The following is a 15855-nucleotide window of genomic DNA, read 5'->3' on the forward strand; positions in this document are numbered from 1 at the left end:
CCACTTGGGATCTCCCCTTTTTATTTTCTTTTTTTTTGTCCTTTTTCGCCCGGCGTCGGGAGTATTTGGTACTTGGCAGGTCTCTACATGAACTCTTGGGAGAAGGTGGGCATCTTATGGAAGGATTGCGCATCACATTGCATATCATGTTTTGAGCAAACTGTAGGTAGCCCGGTGTTTCTATGACGCTCAATTGCTATCTGAGAATAGCATGGTATTACATATGTAGCAGGTTACAATGCCAGATCATCATTGTCATGATCACTACGGAGTATTGCCATCAATATTAGCATACCCCGGTATTTGCTTTTCACCTGGCGCCCCTTGATCGCTCCTGTATGTTTGGTTGATCATTTTCATTTTCGGTCCGCATTCAGCATGTGACGCATTGTTAGTGGCAATCTCTCGCCCTCAAATGGCTACACAAATACCTCTTACAGACAGGCCTGATAAATCTATGCTCACTGTATGCTTTCTATGGTTTCAAGGACATAGCATTGATTCACTCTGAAGCCATTATGATGTAGAAAATCCCCTCTGCATATTGTGGCGGAAAGAGACTATTGATTATTATCCGCTTGGAATGCTACCCTCAGGCAAATAGGCTCCCAAAGACTTCAAAGCAATGGGTCGTCTTCTCCATGATCACCAAGCCTTGTGACATCATGCAAGGGATATCTGTAGAATGAAGATGATGAGAACCCTGTCTCTCCTCTCTTCTCTCTTCTTCTGAACGGCAGAGCAATAATTGCCTCAGCCTCATGTGCTCTCTCTGTATGTGATGCCCCGCTATGCCGAGCCTTTTGGACGTTGTGCCCGACAGAGTGTGACAGCGGGCAGAACCTTTTGTGATCCTCCCTATTTCTCTAGGCAACCCCTTTTTTGTATTATTCACGACCCCTGTAAGCCTCTCATCTTTTCCATCTTATAAACCACATCGCTCGTGTTTAATCTATCTCGATCTTGTCCAAGCCTCGGTGCGGTTGTTGTCTGTGGCGCTTTTCGACTCCCTCTCTTGGCGTTTTGCGGAGAAGGCCGTGGGTGATTCCTACCGCGTTTGTGTCGGACAAAGATATCTATCCCTTTCGAGCTGCAGCTCATTTTCGCAAATTTCTCTTGCGAGTGTCTGCAGTCCTCTAGCTGCCCCTATCTATTCTCGAATCTAAGAGGCGGAGAAAACAGGCGCCTCTTGTCTACAGCACCCTTCCGGGTTGTGGTTCTGCCGGAAAGGAGTATTGTCAGCCAAGCAAGTACACTTGCTGGCCTGTTAAGGTCTCAGCCTTCAGACAGCTGGACTAAAAAGGCAGCGAGCTTCTGGTCCTGAATGCGGAACTCGAGTACGCATACATTAGCCAGAAAGGCGAAACTGACGAATCATCGTTGACTCGTTGATCTCTCTCCACATTCCTCGCCGCCTGGACAAGTCTTGCAAACAACAAAGCATATTCTCAATTATCTAACCTCGGGCTGTCAAACCGCCGCGGGCGGAACCATACAGAATGGCCGCATACAATAGTAGCGCATACAACAGGACGAAAAGACGAGCCAGGTCATCTCTGGCGGGTGCTCTCGAGTCGGAACGTCTTGAATGGATCGAAGATGAGCGTCTTGAATCCGGCCCGTCGTCTAACCGAAGCCCCCCAGCCCAAGCGGCCCCATTGCGGAGCCAGCTTGACACTGCTCCATCTCCTGATATATTGCCTCCGCGTCATGCATCCATCGCCGGTATTGGGGTTGGTGTGACTTCTCCTTCTAAAAATCGTCGCAGCTGGGCAGGTCCTGTTTCGGAATCTGCATCGCCGTCGGGCTCTGGTGCTCCTGAGACTGCAACATCGTACGCTTCTTTGAAGAGATTTCCCGGTGAATCCGAACCATCTGCAGCTCGCAGGGCTTCGGACAATTCGGATCAAATCTCGATCGGAAAGAAAAAAATAGTAGACCGAAATAAACTCGACAATAACGATATGCCGGTGTTACACAAGCGTACTATACAAATTCAGTTACCGGAGAAGCCTCCGAGGGAACCCAACCATCAGAAGCAGAGCAAGAGCACCATGGCTGCGATGATGTCGGGATTTGACTTGAAAGTCAGCCTCCCAAGTTTTGCCAGAGGAAGGACGCCCGGGCGACAGAGCTCGTCCCGGGGGGCGTCACTCGACTCTCGAGTTCCCGAACGACGTGCTCGGTCCGGCTCCCAGAATCGCTGGCTCGGTTCCAATCCGCTGAACCTTTCATCCCCAAAGCCGAGCAAGCCGGCGAAGCTCAAGGAAAAACCATCCCTCATGAACAACACCCATGCCAATAACTCGGATTCCGCCCTTCCGCAGTCGGTCGGCGGCACTGGCACCAGTGTGACTTCGCCTCCTAAGGAGAGCGAATCTCCAGAACCGGACATTAACACCACTACATCATCCATTGGTGATGAGCGCTTAGCCAAAGATTTGTATGATAGCGAGAACAACCCAATGGATAGCAGCGAAGATGAACCCGATGAGTCGTCGTCCAGTGATGACGACAGCGATGGTGAGATCGAGCGTGGCCGAAAGAAGGCTCCGGATGCAAGCGATCAAGCGGCCACTCTAGGGCAGGTAGATGGTGCTACGGATGAGCGTATGTATTGCTTCATTGAGATCCGTATGGCTTCCGCATACTGACAGACATTTCACAGACGACCAAGTGATGGAGGAGAAGTTGAAAGCAACGTCTCTCTCCGATCAAAAGCCTACTCTGGTGCACTCTGCAAAGCAGGGCCCGCATATGCTTGATGTTCATCCTCGGACAAGCTTTGATCCTGGCTCCGCCCTCAGTACGCCATTTGGATCCGACGACGAAGCGGAATTGTCGGATATCAAGCGAGCGCAGAAACTCACCATGCAACTGTCCGCTATTGACACTTCAGTCCCCAACCGATCGATTAGAACCATCATTCGAGGCGATTACGCCCGACTACAGGAAGAGAGCGAGAGCGGACGTCGCCGGCAGCGCAAGTATCTAGTAGCCACTGATCTCAGCGAAGAGTCTGTTTACGCCCTGGAGTGGACAATCGGTACCATTCTCAGGGACGGAGACACTATGTTTGCTGTCTGTGCAGTTAACGAGGAGCTGAGCATTCCCTTCGCGTCGTCGGTACAGATCGGAGAGGGCGCCCAAGCAATGCAGGACTCAGCAACCATTGTTGGTTCCCAGACGGAAGAAACTTTCTTTAAGTCACAGAATGAGTCGATCACCAGTAACTTGCCTCGTGCCTTGTTGGGTCGTCTTGGACAGGGTACGGACAGCAAACCAAGCTCTGTCGATGCCCGGGGTGTGCCCAAAGCCCAAGGAGAGAGAAACCGTGCGGTGGAGATTATTTCGCAGACCTGTGTCCGTTTGCTCAGAAAGACCCTTTTGCAAGTCCGAGTTGCCGTCGAGGTGATTCACTGCAAGAGCCCAAAACATATGATCACAGAAGCTGTACGTACTCGTCCTGGTGCTTATGAGTCCACGAACCCCGCTTGCCCAGATATACTGACCAGTCTGCCGCTAGATTGACGGTCTCGAGCCTACGCTTGTTATTGTGGGAGCCAGGGGCCGAAGCGCTCTGAAAGGGTGAGTCGCTCGAGAGGACGAGTCTGCATCTATCGGAAGCTAATATAATGTTGCTTGAGCAGTGTTCTCCTTGGATCGTTCTCCAACTACTTGGTCATGAACTCATCTGTCCCGGTCATGGTGGCACGCAAGAAATTACGAAAGCAGACAAAGAACAAGAAGACAAATGTTCGCCTTTCCAACAATCTTGCGACACCAAAGAAGCTAGCTTTTGCCAAGGTCGATTAGAGTGCGACAAGTCTCATGGCTTCCACGATACTTTTTACGGTGGTGTCCTCATGGTGCCATAATGCATGGCGGGCGTTTTTGTCATATTCCCATAATGTTGATTTCTTTTCCTTGATGTGTATGATTATGATCTACTACCATGGGGGGCAAGGATGATTTTTCCATCTGCATCTGCTCTTGCTGGCAATCTTTTTTCCCTTGTTGTCTTGAGCATCACACTCTATTGTGTCCCAAACTTTTATGTTGTCAGAGTATGAGGATACCATCGTACACGGGCTGAGCCCTTTCAATGAGAAAATTTCAATAATTAATGACAAGTAAATCCTTCTATCCAAGCAACTCCATTGTCCTACATAGTTAATCAACAGTCGAAAGAGATCATCCTGACGGGGCGGAGGATCATCACGTGCATGCGTCACCGCCAAGCTGGAGCTGCGGGCGTGGATCCCTCTTGGATCGATTACGGACGACTACTTGGCCTCCTCGTCAGGAGCAGCTCTTCCAGACCTTTTATCCCCTCTCTTATAGCTTCCTTCAGCTCTTAACGGTCATCCGCCAAGGATCCTGCAGCCATGGCCGAATTCGTCGACCCGAGGATGACCAACATCAAGCCTCGCATCCGCTACAACACCATCGGAGGTATCAACGGTCCGCTGGTCTTCCTTGATAACGTACGTAATTGGCCTGGGGTCGCAGCGTTGACGCAAACCTATCTGCAGCATGAAGGGAATGACATGCTGACATTGTTTGTTATAAGGTCAAATTCCCCCGCTACAATGAAATCGTCTCTTTGACTCTCCCCGACGGGACAGAGCGGTCGGGTCAGGTCCTTGAAGCTAGAGGTATGACTTTACTCCTGGCGTTTAGCACGATGCATATGTCCCGCTCGTGACGGCTGATATGTGGGACGAATGAATAGGCAACAGAGCAGTTGTACAGGTGTGAACCAACCCGATAATGCGAGGCTATGAAGCTCGGTTTTTGTCATGCGGGGTGCTCATATGGTTTTGCGACTTACTATAGGTTTTCGAGGGTACTTCGGGCATCGATGTTAAAAAGGTAAAGATTTGGCCTCTGGACGATAAACATGGTGTCTTATCGAGCTGGATCTGCTGCTGACTGCCCCTGTACATAGACCAAAGTCGAGTTCACCGGCCACAGCTTGAAGCTCGGTGTGTCCGAGGACATGCTGGGTCGTGTCTTTGATGGATCAGGTCGTGCTATAGACAAGGGCCCCAAGGTTCTGGCAGAAGACTACCTGGATATCAACGGGCAACCTATTAACCCCTACTCGCGAGTATGTATCCGACACTCAGTCATGGGCAATTGTAGGGTGGTGAAGCTAACCCGTGGGAACTCTAGGTCTACCCCGAGGAAATGATCTCCACCGGTATCTCCGCCATCGATACGATGAACTCAATCGCCAGAGGTCAGAAGATTCCCATCTTCTCTGCGGCAGGTCTTCCCCACAACGAGATTGCCGCTCAGATCTGTCGGCAGGCCGGTCTGGTCAAGCCGCCCACCAAGGACGTCCATGATGGGCATGAAGAGAATTTCTCGATCGTCTTCGCAGCTATGGGTGTGAACATGGAAACGGCTCGTTTCTTCACGCGGGATTTCGAGGAGAATGGCAGTATGGAGCGTGTCACTCTCTTCCTCAACTTGGCCAACGATCCTACGTACGTTTGCCGGTGCTGCTTCAGTTTCCTGTCTTTTTTGATTAACCGTTCTCCAGAATCGAGCGTATCATTACTCCTCGTCTTGCCTTGACCACCGCCGAGTACTACGCCTACCAGCTCGAGAAGCACGTCCTCGTTATCATGACTGATCTCTCGGCTTACTGTGATGCCCTTCGAGAGGTTTCCGCTGCTCGAGAAGAAGTTCCCGGTCGTCGTGGTTACCCCGGTTACATGTACACTGACTTGTCGACCATTTACGAGCGTGCCGGTCGTGTTGAGGGCCGTAACGGATCTATCACTCAGATTCCTATCCTTACCATGCCCAACGATGGTAAGCATAATCTTTTGCGATCGCTTAGCAATTTGTGCTGACTGTGTCCTCTAGATATCACCCACCCCATTCCCGACTTGACAGGTTATATTACCGAGGGACAGATCTTCGTCGATCGTCAACTGTACAACAAGGGTGTCAACCCGCCGATTAATGTCCTTCCTTCTCTATCACGTCTCATGAAATCTGCCATTGGTGAGGGTCGTACCCGTAAAGACCACTCCGATGTGTCCAACCAGCTGTATGCCAAGTACGCTATTGGACGAGATGCCGGTCGGTTTACCTTGACAGAATCCCCCAGATCATTATTTGAATGCGCACTGACAATTCATTCACAGCCGCCATGAAAGCCGTCGTCGGTGAGGAAGCCCTTTCGTCAGAAGACAAGCTCTCCCTCGAGTTCCTGGACAAGTTCGAGCGCACCTTCATTAGCCAAGGGCCCTACGAGTCGCGGACCATCTTCGAGTCTCTCGACATCGCCTGGAACCTGCTTCGCATCTACCCCAAGGAATTGCTGAACCGTATCCCCAAGCGCACTCTGGACGAGTTCTACGCCCGCTCCGCACGCAAGCTGCCGGCCAAGGATACAAGAGACAACTCCGCAGAGAACGCGGGTACTCCTCTCATCGAGACCTAAATATTTCATATAGCGTGCGTTATCGGTGTTCTTCTCGTTGTCGAGGTATGCGTGGCTCGTCCTCGCCGAGGAGAGGTGTGTTTTCAATTTTCTCTTTCTCCTAAATCTCGTCGTCTTCAGCTCGCGTCGTTAAGCTTTCGTTCTTAAGAGCTTGCATATACTCTATTTTCTGTTATGTAGTTGTATGTCGCACAGTCTAAGTCAATCTCTCGCAAATAAGATATATCCAGATAGATTAAACATGTGTGGTTGGTTCGCACTATTCAGTAGGCGTGGCTCCCATAAGCTCGCAATCAGCATGCAAAATCTATTTATTTGATCCAGCTTTTAGATACATGTGCAATTCCACGTGGAAAATGCGACCCCGAAGAGGATGATTCATCACCGAGCTTTTCTCATAGCCGATGCTATATATAAACTACATCGTCCATTTTTTCAAGCAGACCGAAAGAAATATGAAGAAGATGGGAAAAAGGTCGTGCCAGACGTCGCTCATAAGCAAGATACGTGAAAGGGTCAATTGAGATCATGTGGAGGAAGGGCAGCTTAGAACCGCAGGTCCCAGCCGATCTTGGGACCCAGACGGGGCAGTTCGTCCGCAACGCTCTGGACGTCCTTGTCTCCTCTGCCGCTCAGATTCAGGACGATGTCGCCGGTCTTCATGGACTTGGCGAGTTCCATGGCGCCCCAGACGGCGTGCGATGACTCCAGGGCGGGGATGATACCCTCGGTCTGAGCGAGGGTGCGGAAGCCGATCAGGGCCTCCGCGTCGGTGGCTGCGATGAAGCGGGCGCGGTCGCTGTCCTTCCAGGAACTGAGTTCGGGCCCGACACCAGGGTAGTCCAGCCCGGCGGAGATGGAGTGGGTCTCGGAGATCTGACCGTGCTCGTCCTGGAGGACGTAGGTGCGAACACCGTGCAGCACACCCTTGCTGCCGCCGGTCAGGGTTGCCGAGTGTCTGTTTGTGTCGATACCGTCGCCTCCGGCCTCGACGCCGACCAGCTTGACGCTGGTGTCCTTGGAGAAGGGGTAGAACATGCCGACGGCATTGCTGCCACCGCCGACACAAGCGACGACGGCATCGGGAAGTCTGCCGATGGCCTCCATCATCTGCTGCTTGGTTTCCTCGCCGATGACAGACTGGAACGTACGCACGATGGTGGGGAAGGGGTGAGGTCCGATGGCGGAACCGATAATGTAGTGGGTGGTGTCTAGGTCAACAACCCAGGCACGAAGGGCCTCGTTGACGGCATCACGCAGGGTTCTGCTTCCGGCATCGACGGCCACGACGGAGGCGCCAAGAAGCTTCATCCGGAAGACGTTTAGGGCTTGACGACGGACATCCTCAGCACCCATGTACACAACACACTTCATGCCAAACTTGGCACACACTGTGGCCGTGGCAACACCGTGTTGTCCAGCACCGGTCTCAGCGATGATTCGGGTCTTACCGAGTCGCCGAGCGATGAGAATCTGACCGAGAGCGTTGTTGATTTTGTGGCTGCCGGTATGGTTGAGGTCCTCACGCTTGAGCCAAATGTTGGCACCTCCAGCATATTCAGTGAGGCGATTGGCCAGATGCAGGCTGCTGGGTCTACCCATGTATGGGTAGTAAGAGCGAAACTCCTCCCAGAACTTGGGGTCATTCACAGCCTCTTGGAAACCGCGCTCGAGCTCGGCCAAGCAGTCCATGAGAGACTCCGGGACGTACTGTCCACCAAATTCACCGAAGCGCGATGGCTGAGCAGCAGGGTTACCGGTTCCATTGAGAGCGTCGATCTGGTCGGCCAATCCAGGACCCGCAGGAGTATCGGCCTCGGTAACAACCTCGGTAGGCTGCGAGACAGCCGGTGCCTGAGCCTTCTCCACGGCCTCCAACACATTGATCTCATGAGTCAAGAGACCCTGAGCATCTCTCTCGAGCTTGCGGCCAGTGACACTCGACAAGTATTCCTCCGCGTGTTTCGCCGCCTGACCGGCAGGGGCCTGGCCCAGGACAGTGATGATCTGACTACCGATGACAACACCCTCAGCGAGTTCCTGCACATTCAAGAAGTGCTCACGAGTGCTGACACCGAAGCCCAGAGCAGCGGGCACGTTACCCGACCATTGGTGAACGCGCTTCAGAAGCTCTGGCAGATTCGAGCTCAGCTGTCCCGTCGCACCGGTGACACCCATTCTCGAAACGACGTAGATGAAAGAATCGGCGATCTTGCAGAGCAGCTTCATACGGGACTCGGAGGTGGCAGGGGCAATGAGCGGAACATAAGACAGACTATGAGAGCAAGTTAGCGTCGTTCACCAGATTGAAGAACGAACCCGCGCCTGTCACAGGCTTCCCGCACGAGACACAGCACTTACCCATTGCTAGCACACAAATCTCTGAACCGCACCGCCTCTTCGGGAGGAAGATCAACCATGATGAACCCATTGACACCAGCCTCCCTGCAATCCTTGAGCATACGCTCCTCACCATACCGCAGGACGGGGTTATAGTAGCCCATCAGAAGCAGCGGAGCCTTGAGGCCTCTGCTTCTAGCTTGGCGGACCATGTTCAAAACTGTGGTGACCGTGACGCCATTGGCCAGAGCCCGGGTGTTGGCCTTCTGAATGGTGGGGCCATCTGCGATGGGATCTGTGAAGGGAATGCCCAGTTCGATGATATCTGTTGGGATTCAACGGATTGTGTTAGCATGAAGTCTCCATGGTCAGGGAGGCGAATATGAGGGTGTCCCGGCGGGGTAAGGAATCATACCTGCGCCTCCATTCTCTAGCCCAAGGAGAATGTCAACTGTCTCCTCGACGGTGGGATAGCCGGCTGTGATGTATGCTACGAGAGCTGCGCGCTTCTGCTCTTTGCACCTGGCAAATGTGCTCTTGATGCCTTCCATGGTGTGTGAATGGGAGCAGGGAACTGCTCAATGCGAGGGGCGAATTTTAGAGTTTGAAGAATGTCACGGATCAAAGGAATTGACAGTAGAGAGGGAGTGAGAGAAAGTATGTTAAGAGAGAGAGAATTGAGGGGGTATGGAGATGGAGATATTGGGGGGGAAAGGATTGAAGGGAGAAGGTGGCCAAGGTCACACAGCGTCGGTCTCAACTTTCAGTCCTGTTCTGTTCCTGGTTGACTCACTCTTCTCTTTTCTTTATGCGCCGATGTCCCGCCGATCAGGTGACTCCCCGATAAGATAAGACTATCATGAGGAACTCCGGTTACCATACCATACACTAGTTGGTTGCCTTAGGATGAAAATCACAGCAGCCTGAGGCATCCAGAGGCATCCTATCCCCATCTTGCACCAAATAAACCGAATAAAAACGATCAAATTATTTCAATATCCTTCTTGGATAGCTATAACTAAGACAATCAACGAAGCTGAACTAATTACCAGAACCGAAAAAGCAGAATGTCCCAGACGCCTAGCTATGCATATAAGCTGGACAATCAAGGTGCCAACATCGGTCTCAAGATGCACGCAAAACCAAACAAGGACGTGTATGCCGAATGCCTGTATATTCAAGGAGATGCCCAAATACACAGAGCGGCGGCGGGTAAAAATAAAGGAACAAATCCAACCTGATTAAACCCTCGAGATCCTTGTGTCCCTTCGCCAGAGCTGTCCATTATTAGATCCGTCCCAAAAAACACAGTTTTTTCCAGACCTGCGAAATGCAAAAGGAACGACTGCAGCGCCATGCAATGCCATATAATGTACAACCTTCGCAAGGAGTGGAATCAAAATGCCCGCACGTGTTCCCAAACTGAAAAAGGAATGTAAAACACACCGTCTAACGTATGCCATGTCAAAAGCTCAGAAAATCAACAGAGAACAAGAACATTTCCGGGCATTAAGACATCAAGATATTCAAGGAGAGACATGAGATCATTGCGAGTGATCATAACCAAGCGCCGTGGCTAATACCAAAGGAGTGACGAGAAGAGACCGGGGACAAGACCGCCGCGCATAAGAATAGCGCAAAACCAACCAAAATCGAATATAAAACAAAACAGACCAAAACGCCGGTAAATGCAGTGGGAGCAGGAATATAAGGGACTCCTGCATGCTCCAGTGACCAAGTATCATGGAACCGTAGTGCGAGACAAGCTGGAGAATCAACACCCGTGGGAAGGATCGGGTAATGAGTAAGGCAAAGGAGCTAGATAGCTATAACTGGGGGCCGCACTTGCCGAAGGATGATGGGCAAGACTGTTGGGATCCCATGACGGCCGACCGACAGGAGCTGTGAGTGAGAGTTGGCCCTGCTGCTGGCAGACAGCGGGATATGCGTATCCCGATGCCATACTATGATACGATTGAGTGACAGAAGGTAGCACAGCTCGCAGTTCAGATGTTCCCGTCATGGGGGGACCCGAGGAACCAGCGGGTGGAGAGTAGGCTGGTGTTGCAACGCTATGACAGTAGCTGCTGGCCGGAGCAGCGTCTGAAACCGACTGGGGAGAAGCTGCAGCGTACGGCTCTGTTCCCGAGTCCGACGCTGCTCCGTTGCCAGCAAAGGTGGAACTGATTGGCGTTGGCAGCGCCCCAGCGGTTGATGAGTAACTTGCAGACTAAGGCCACCCTGCGTTAGTGGATGTGGATGACTCCATAGCCGACGGAATTCTGAAAGAAAGTACTTACGTATTTGCCAATGATCTTCTTGAGTGCATGGCTGAGGATTTTCCAAGGGAAGACTTTCACATCCTTCTCAATGTTTCGAGGTTTGGGGGCGGGGAAGCCCATAATAACCTTGAAGAAGTCTTCACTATCTGCTTTGGCTTTGGAGACGGTGAGGGGTCGGAAGCCCTCCAAATTCCTGCGGATGCGATTCTTCTCCTCCACCGTGAAACGGACACCGACGAGGGATTCAAGAAGGTAGATGGTGTCCACGCTTGTGACGAAGCATTCGTCTTTGCCTTCCCAGTAGATGCAGCTGATACAAATACTGTTGGGGGCGCGCTCGTCCGGGGAGACAGGCTTGAAGTCGGCGTGGATCGTGCTTCCGCTCTGCATGCGAGTGAATTGAACCAGACGCCGCTTGGCCTCGCGCTCTTCCTTTGTCCACCCCTCCGTCATAGAGTCCAGGTCCCCGTTCAGTTTGAGGACGGCTTTTGATGGGTACATAGCATACGGATTGAATGATTGCGCATGCCCTAACCCATTCGCCTGCTGCAAAGTCGACGTCCGAATAAGAGTTGGATTAGCTGGCCTTGCCGGCGAGGATGACTTGTGTTGACGCAAGCTGTGAGCGATCGCATAGGCAGGGGCCCTTGAATCGCCAGTCACATTGACAACCGACGGGCTCCATGAAGGGGTGAGCGGAGAAGGTGCACGAATGGACGAGTGTGGTGCGGTTGATACAGCAGAATATTGCGTAGGCGCAACCCTGGGGGAAGCAATCGCATGGTATGGAGGCAAGAACCCGTTCATCCCGGGAAGAGTCTGCAAGTAGGGTGAGTAGGAGGTCGTACGGCCATCTTCATATCCAGAGTGTCCCGGAGCCCGTCTGATTGGCCTGTAAGTGACATTCTCCGAGTAGGAAGAAATGCTTCTCTTCCGCGATTCATCGGAGGGCGAGTTTTGCGAGGTATGCTCATATGTGTAAACGCCTACTTGCAGCGTGGTGACAGAGCCTCCATGATGGTTATCAATTACGATTTGCAGGGGCACGGCAAGTGACTGGGATCCCGTGGCGAGGAACGGGGGAGTGTCAACGGAGAGAGCATACTGAAAGGACGACCCTTGCAAGCCGAGGAAATGTGGCAGACATTCACACTTCTTCGACCCGAAGACAAGGTAGAGAGTCGCATATGGAGATGAGTGAAGATCATGTGGGCACTGAATTTGCACAAATACCCGTGTCCCTTCTGACCCTCTCTGAGGATTATATGAGATGACCTCCGGCAGCTGACGGGATTCTCCACCAAGCATGGGCGATCGGCTCTCCTCGTAAGAGCTACCATACTCCTGATTGGGCAAGTATGGGCCACAATCAGAAATCTGGCTGGCTTGATCCGCCATCGGGGATGGGACGAGCGAGGTTTCAGTCACATAAGGAGGCTGGCCATAGGTGGAATAAGAGGCACCGTTATGCAGAGATCGCGCAGACTCGTAATCTGAGAAGTCAGCCGATCAGTCTATCTCCGTTTGCCAATGTAGCAGCAGTGCTCAAAGAAGAAAGAGACAACACAAACTTACCTAGCAAGGCCGCTGTAGGGGGTTTCTGAAAAGTCGACATAGACAGGAGAGGCTCAGACTTGGCCAGGAGGCCGTCTGAAAACGCGCTGGCAAATCGTGACTCTTCAGGATCAGAGAAGTCCAGCGACTCGTCTAGAATGAGAGGTGTTTGGAAATCAGGGTCGAACTGCGAAGGCCAAAAGGTAAGCAAAAGAAAGAGGGAAAATAGCACACAATACGAAGGAGTTTCGCGGCGAGACAAGGATTGAGTCAACGTTGAGAAACTGACGGGATCAAAAAGGGGGAAAGAGAAGAGAGCAATGGTAGTTGGGCAGCAATGAGAGAAACAGAAGTTTGGGACTTTGACTTACCAGAATACCGTGTGTCTTCGAGTAAGCCAGTTTGAAAATGTTGCAGCAACTGCAACGGAACACAACAGCCTGAAGAAGCGAATGACAGGCAATTTATCCTGAAAACGATAGGATGTCGGAAGGCACCACAGGGAGCTCTCCGAGACAAAACGAGTGACGGTACGAAGTGGCTGTTAGTCTCCAGAAGAGGCGTAACGACACAGCTTCGAATCAACGACCAGTATTCAACACGGAAGACTGAAACCAGCAAAGGTTGGCAGCAGGATAGGCGTCAAAGACAGGCCAGGCTACTGAGAAAACTAGTCCGAAACACCCTGTGAGAGCAGCAGGTGCATTTGCAGACGAGATATTGACCCTCCAAGTATGGTCGATCCCGATAGAACAATAGTGGGATATCCGTCAGACGGTCTCACGATGGCAAGCGAGCTTTGTCAAACAGAACAGATATTGCGGAGGCGTTTTTCGTTCCTTTTTTTTTTGGCTTGTCTATCTCTCTCTAAGCGAACGAAGTCTCAGGATTTCCTGGAATCGCTGACCATAGAGGGGATTCGGTTGCAGGCGGGCACGAACTACTCAACTGGTGAGCACGAACCTCGCAAAGTAAAGAGGACCGGCTTTCTGCATAGACTAGTAAGACTTACCGAGTGAGATAAAGAACAACAGAAGATCTAACCAGGTCACACCTGAGGCAACTTGACAGCTAATATGCAAAATCTAAGGTCCACCGAAACGACTGACGAAATGACCTACGCCCTAACAATGTTAACAACAAACACAAGGTTCACGGGGAAATTATGACAAGCGCATGCTGAATTAGCACGAATCCTAATTTTCCTAATGGCCTGGTGCACCAGAGGCACGACCTGGATGAAGCAAGGAGTGGAGGAGGCAAAAGGGGACACGAAAGGGGACTGATTTTTGATGCAAGGCACCGACAGCAAAGTGGCGAAGGGAGGAGGGGATGCTAACCTTGTCAAATTAACGAGTCCCTGTCACTTCCAAGAGACTCTCTCGTTTCCCAAAAGGGGTCCAGGTTTGAGATAATCTCTGCTTTTTCGGAAAGAAGTGGTGCTTTCAACCGAGACACCTGAAGACGAGTAGGGTCCAGAATCACCACCACCTCCTGAACGATGTTGCTGCGGGCAGGAAATTGGGACAAGTTGAGTCCCACTTTGATATTGATTTCAAGGCGCAGATGAAGCCGAAAGGGATGATATTGCTGGAAAGGAGATCAAGGTCCAAAAGAGTAACCAGATGATCTCTAGGCAAACGGCTTTGCGGGGGAAGTCGTTCCTACAGTCCACTGCGAATCGAAACCGAACAAACGCACGGGACTGGTAGGTAGTTCAAGCGGAAGATATGGTAATAATGGTCCGTCAATATTGATTTGGTCCTCCCTTGATTTTCCCTAGAAAGTGCAATAAAGTCGATTTGGGCCCAGATGGAGGTGAAGGTGGTCGACACAATCAACGAGGGCGTGATACTCGCGAACGATGCGATTAACTATTATAGGGTATATTGAATATTGAATAAATCGATCCACCGATGTCGTTTTCTTTTTTCTCTCTCCAGCCGACAAATATAGCGAACGTAATAATAACCTTGCGCAAATAACAAGCGAGCGTGATGGCGAACGTGTGATGAGCGAATGTAATAAAGCGAAAGTAAGAAGAATCGAAATTCCTCAGGCTGCCATCTCAAGAAGATCCGGAGGGGGAGGGGGAAGTAAGATAGATGTATGGAGGAAGAGAGGTAAAAGAGCTAGAAGTAGGAGTACGAGATGACGAGAGATATAAGATTATTGCTTTCTCTTGATTTTCTCCCCCCCTTCCTTTTTTAAGACCGAGGCTGTGGTGGTAAGAAGCGTAGTAGGTAGACTAGACGGCCTGATTGATGGGATGGTGACTTTGAGTACTTGCTAGGGCAGTGTGGCGGGGGATGCACAACGCACCGGTGTCAAGGAACTTATCTAAAGGAATAGACTAGTAGATAGATATGGAGTAGCTTTTTTATCTGGTCCTCATCACTAGATCTTTTTTAGTCCTAAGGTCCTGCAAAGTACGGTTTGCTGGTGGTGCTGGAAGTGGGCGGATGCCCTACTAGGTACCTATCTAGCACTCGAAGTAGTAAGTGGTTTCTCTAGCAAGGTACCTTAAGTTAGTACCTGCCTAGCAGTTGTGGTACAAGGGTCCTGAATACTATGGTACGTACCACGAATTTCTTGCCCAGCAGCATGATTCTTTTCTTTTTTTTTTACCCTTATTTGTTTTTTTTTTTCTACGCGAGGCAACGAAGTTAACTCGTGTGAGCATGATATCCGGCCCCGGTCTATTCTATTACCCAATCACAATAATTTTACGGAGCGTATTCCGAAGACAAAGCCTAACTTAATGGCTGGTTGGCCGAAAGAGCTTTTGTTCTGTTCATCGAATCCCGGGACTGGAATCCACAGCTCCAGCTGAACAGTAAGCCGTTAATGCTTCCACTCAATAATAAGAACAGATTCTAATAATAAGGTAATGATAATAATAATCAACATGACGATAATAATAACATCGTCTGCCATTACCACCATTAAACCCCATAGTGTCCGCTGATTCGCAGAGCCTACAGAAACAGAATGGGAGATCCAGGTTCCCTATTTCCGTTCCTATCCAGTATCAAATTTTCCTTGTTTTAGTACTCTTACTCTATTAAAGACTCGAGAGAGGAAAAAAGTGGAGGTGTTCTTTCTGGAACGAGTTAGCTTGGAGCTGTTAGGCAAAAAGATATTGAAAACAATATTAATATTAATATATGCAGTATAGGTCGGAAGTTATTAGAATGTAGCGAAATAGGCGAGCAG

The 15855-nt window shown here is 50.8% G+C and overlaps 4 protein-coding genes across 4 annotated transcripts; 2 read left to right on the plus strand and 2 right to left on the minus strand.

The window, feature by feature from the left end:
• Positions 1–1499: 1499 nt before the first annotated feature.
• Aud_001275 (universal stress protein family domain protein) lies at positions 1500–3816 on the plus strand (the record flags this gene model as incomplete). Its single annotated transcript, XM_043286775.1, has 4 exons — positions 1500–2610; positions 2669–3453; positions 3527–3588; positions 3651–3816. The coding sequence occupies 4 exons, from the start codon at positions 1500–1502 to the stop codon at positions 3814–3816; spliced, it is 2124 nt and encodes a 707-aa protein (XP_043142710.1).
• Positions 3817–4388: 572 nt separating this feature from the next.
• Aud_001276 (H(+)-transporting V1 sector ATPase subunit B) lies at positions 4389–6463 on the plus strand (the record flags this gene model as incomplete). The annotated part of the gene is made up of 9 exons (XM_043286776.1): positions 4389–4487; positions 4574–4658; positions 4736–4755; positions 4840–4875; positions 4952–5113; positions 5179–5495; positions 5552–5826; positions 5881–6099; positions 6165–6463. The coding sequence occupies 9 exons, from the start codon at positions 4389–4391 to the stop codon at positions 6461–6463; spliced, it is 1512 nt and encodes a 503-aa protein (XP_043142711.1).
• A 546-nt stretch (positions 6464–7009) lies between these two features.
• Positions 7010–9354, minus strand: trpB (tryptophan synthase TRP5; the record flags this gene model as incomplete). The annotated part of the gene is made up of 3 exons (XM_043286777.1): positions 7010–8738; positions 8825–9128; positions 9219–9354. The coding sequence occupies 3 exons, from the start codon at positions 9352–9354 to the stop codon at positions 7010–7012; spliced, it is 2169 nt and encodes a 722-aa protein (XP_043142712.1).
• A 1223-nt stretch (positions 9355–10577) lies between these two features.
• On the minus strand, positions 10578–13817 carry medA (transcriptional regulator medA; the record flags this gene model as incomplete). The annotated part of the gene is made up of 5 exons (XM_043286778.1): positions 10578–11033; positions 11104–12578; positions 12661–12826; positions 13011–13059; positions 13810–13817. The coding sequence occupies 5 exons, from the start codon at positions 13815–13817 to the stop codon at positions 10578–10580; spliced, it is 2154 nt and encodes a 717-aa protein (XP_043142713.1).
• Between the last annotated feature and the right edge of the window lie 2038 nt (positions 13818–15855).

The sequence above is a fragment of the Aspergillus udagawae genome (assembly GCF_001078395.1).
Source record: "Aspergillus udagawae IFM 46973 DNA, scaffold_1, whole genome shotgun sequence".
Classification (NCBI taxonomy): Eukaryota; Fungi; Ascomycota; class Eurotiomycetes; order Eurotiales; family Aspergillaceae; genus Aspergillus; species Aspergillus udagawae.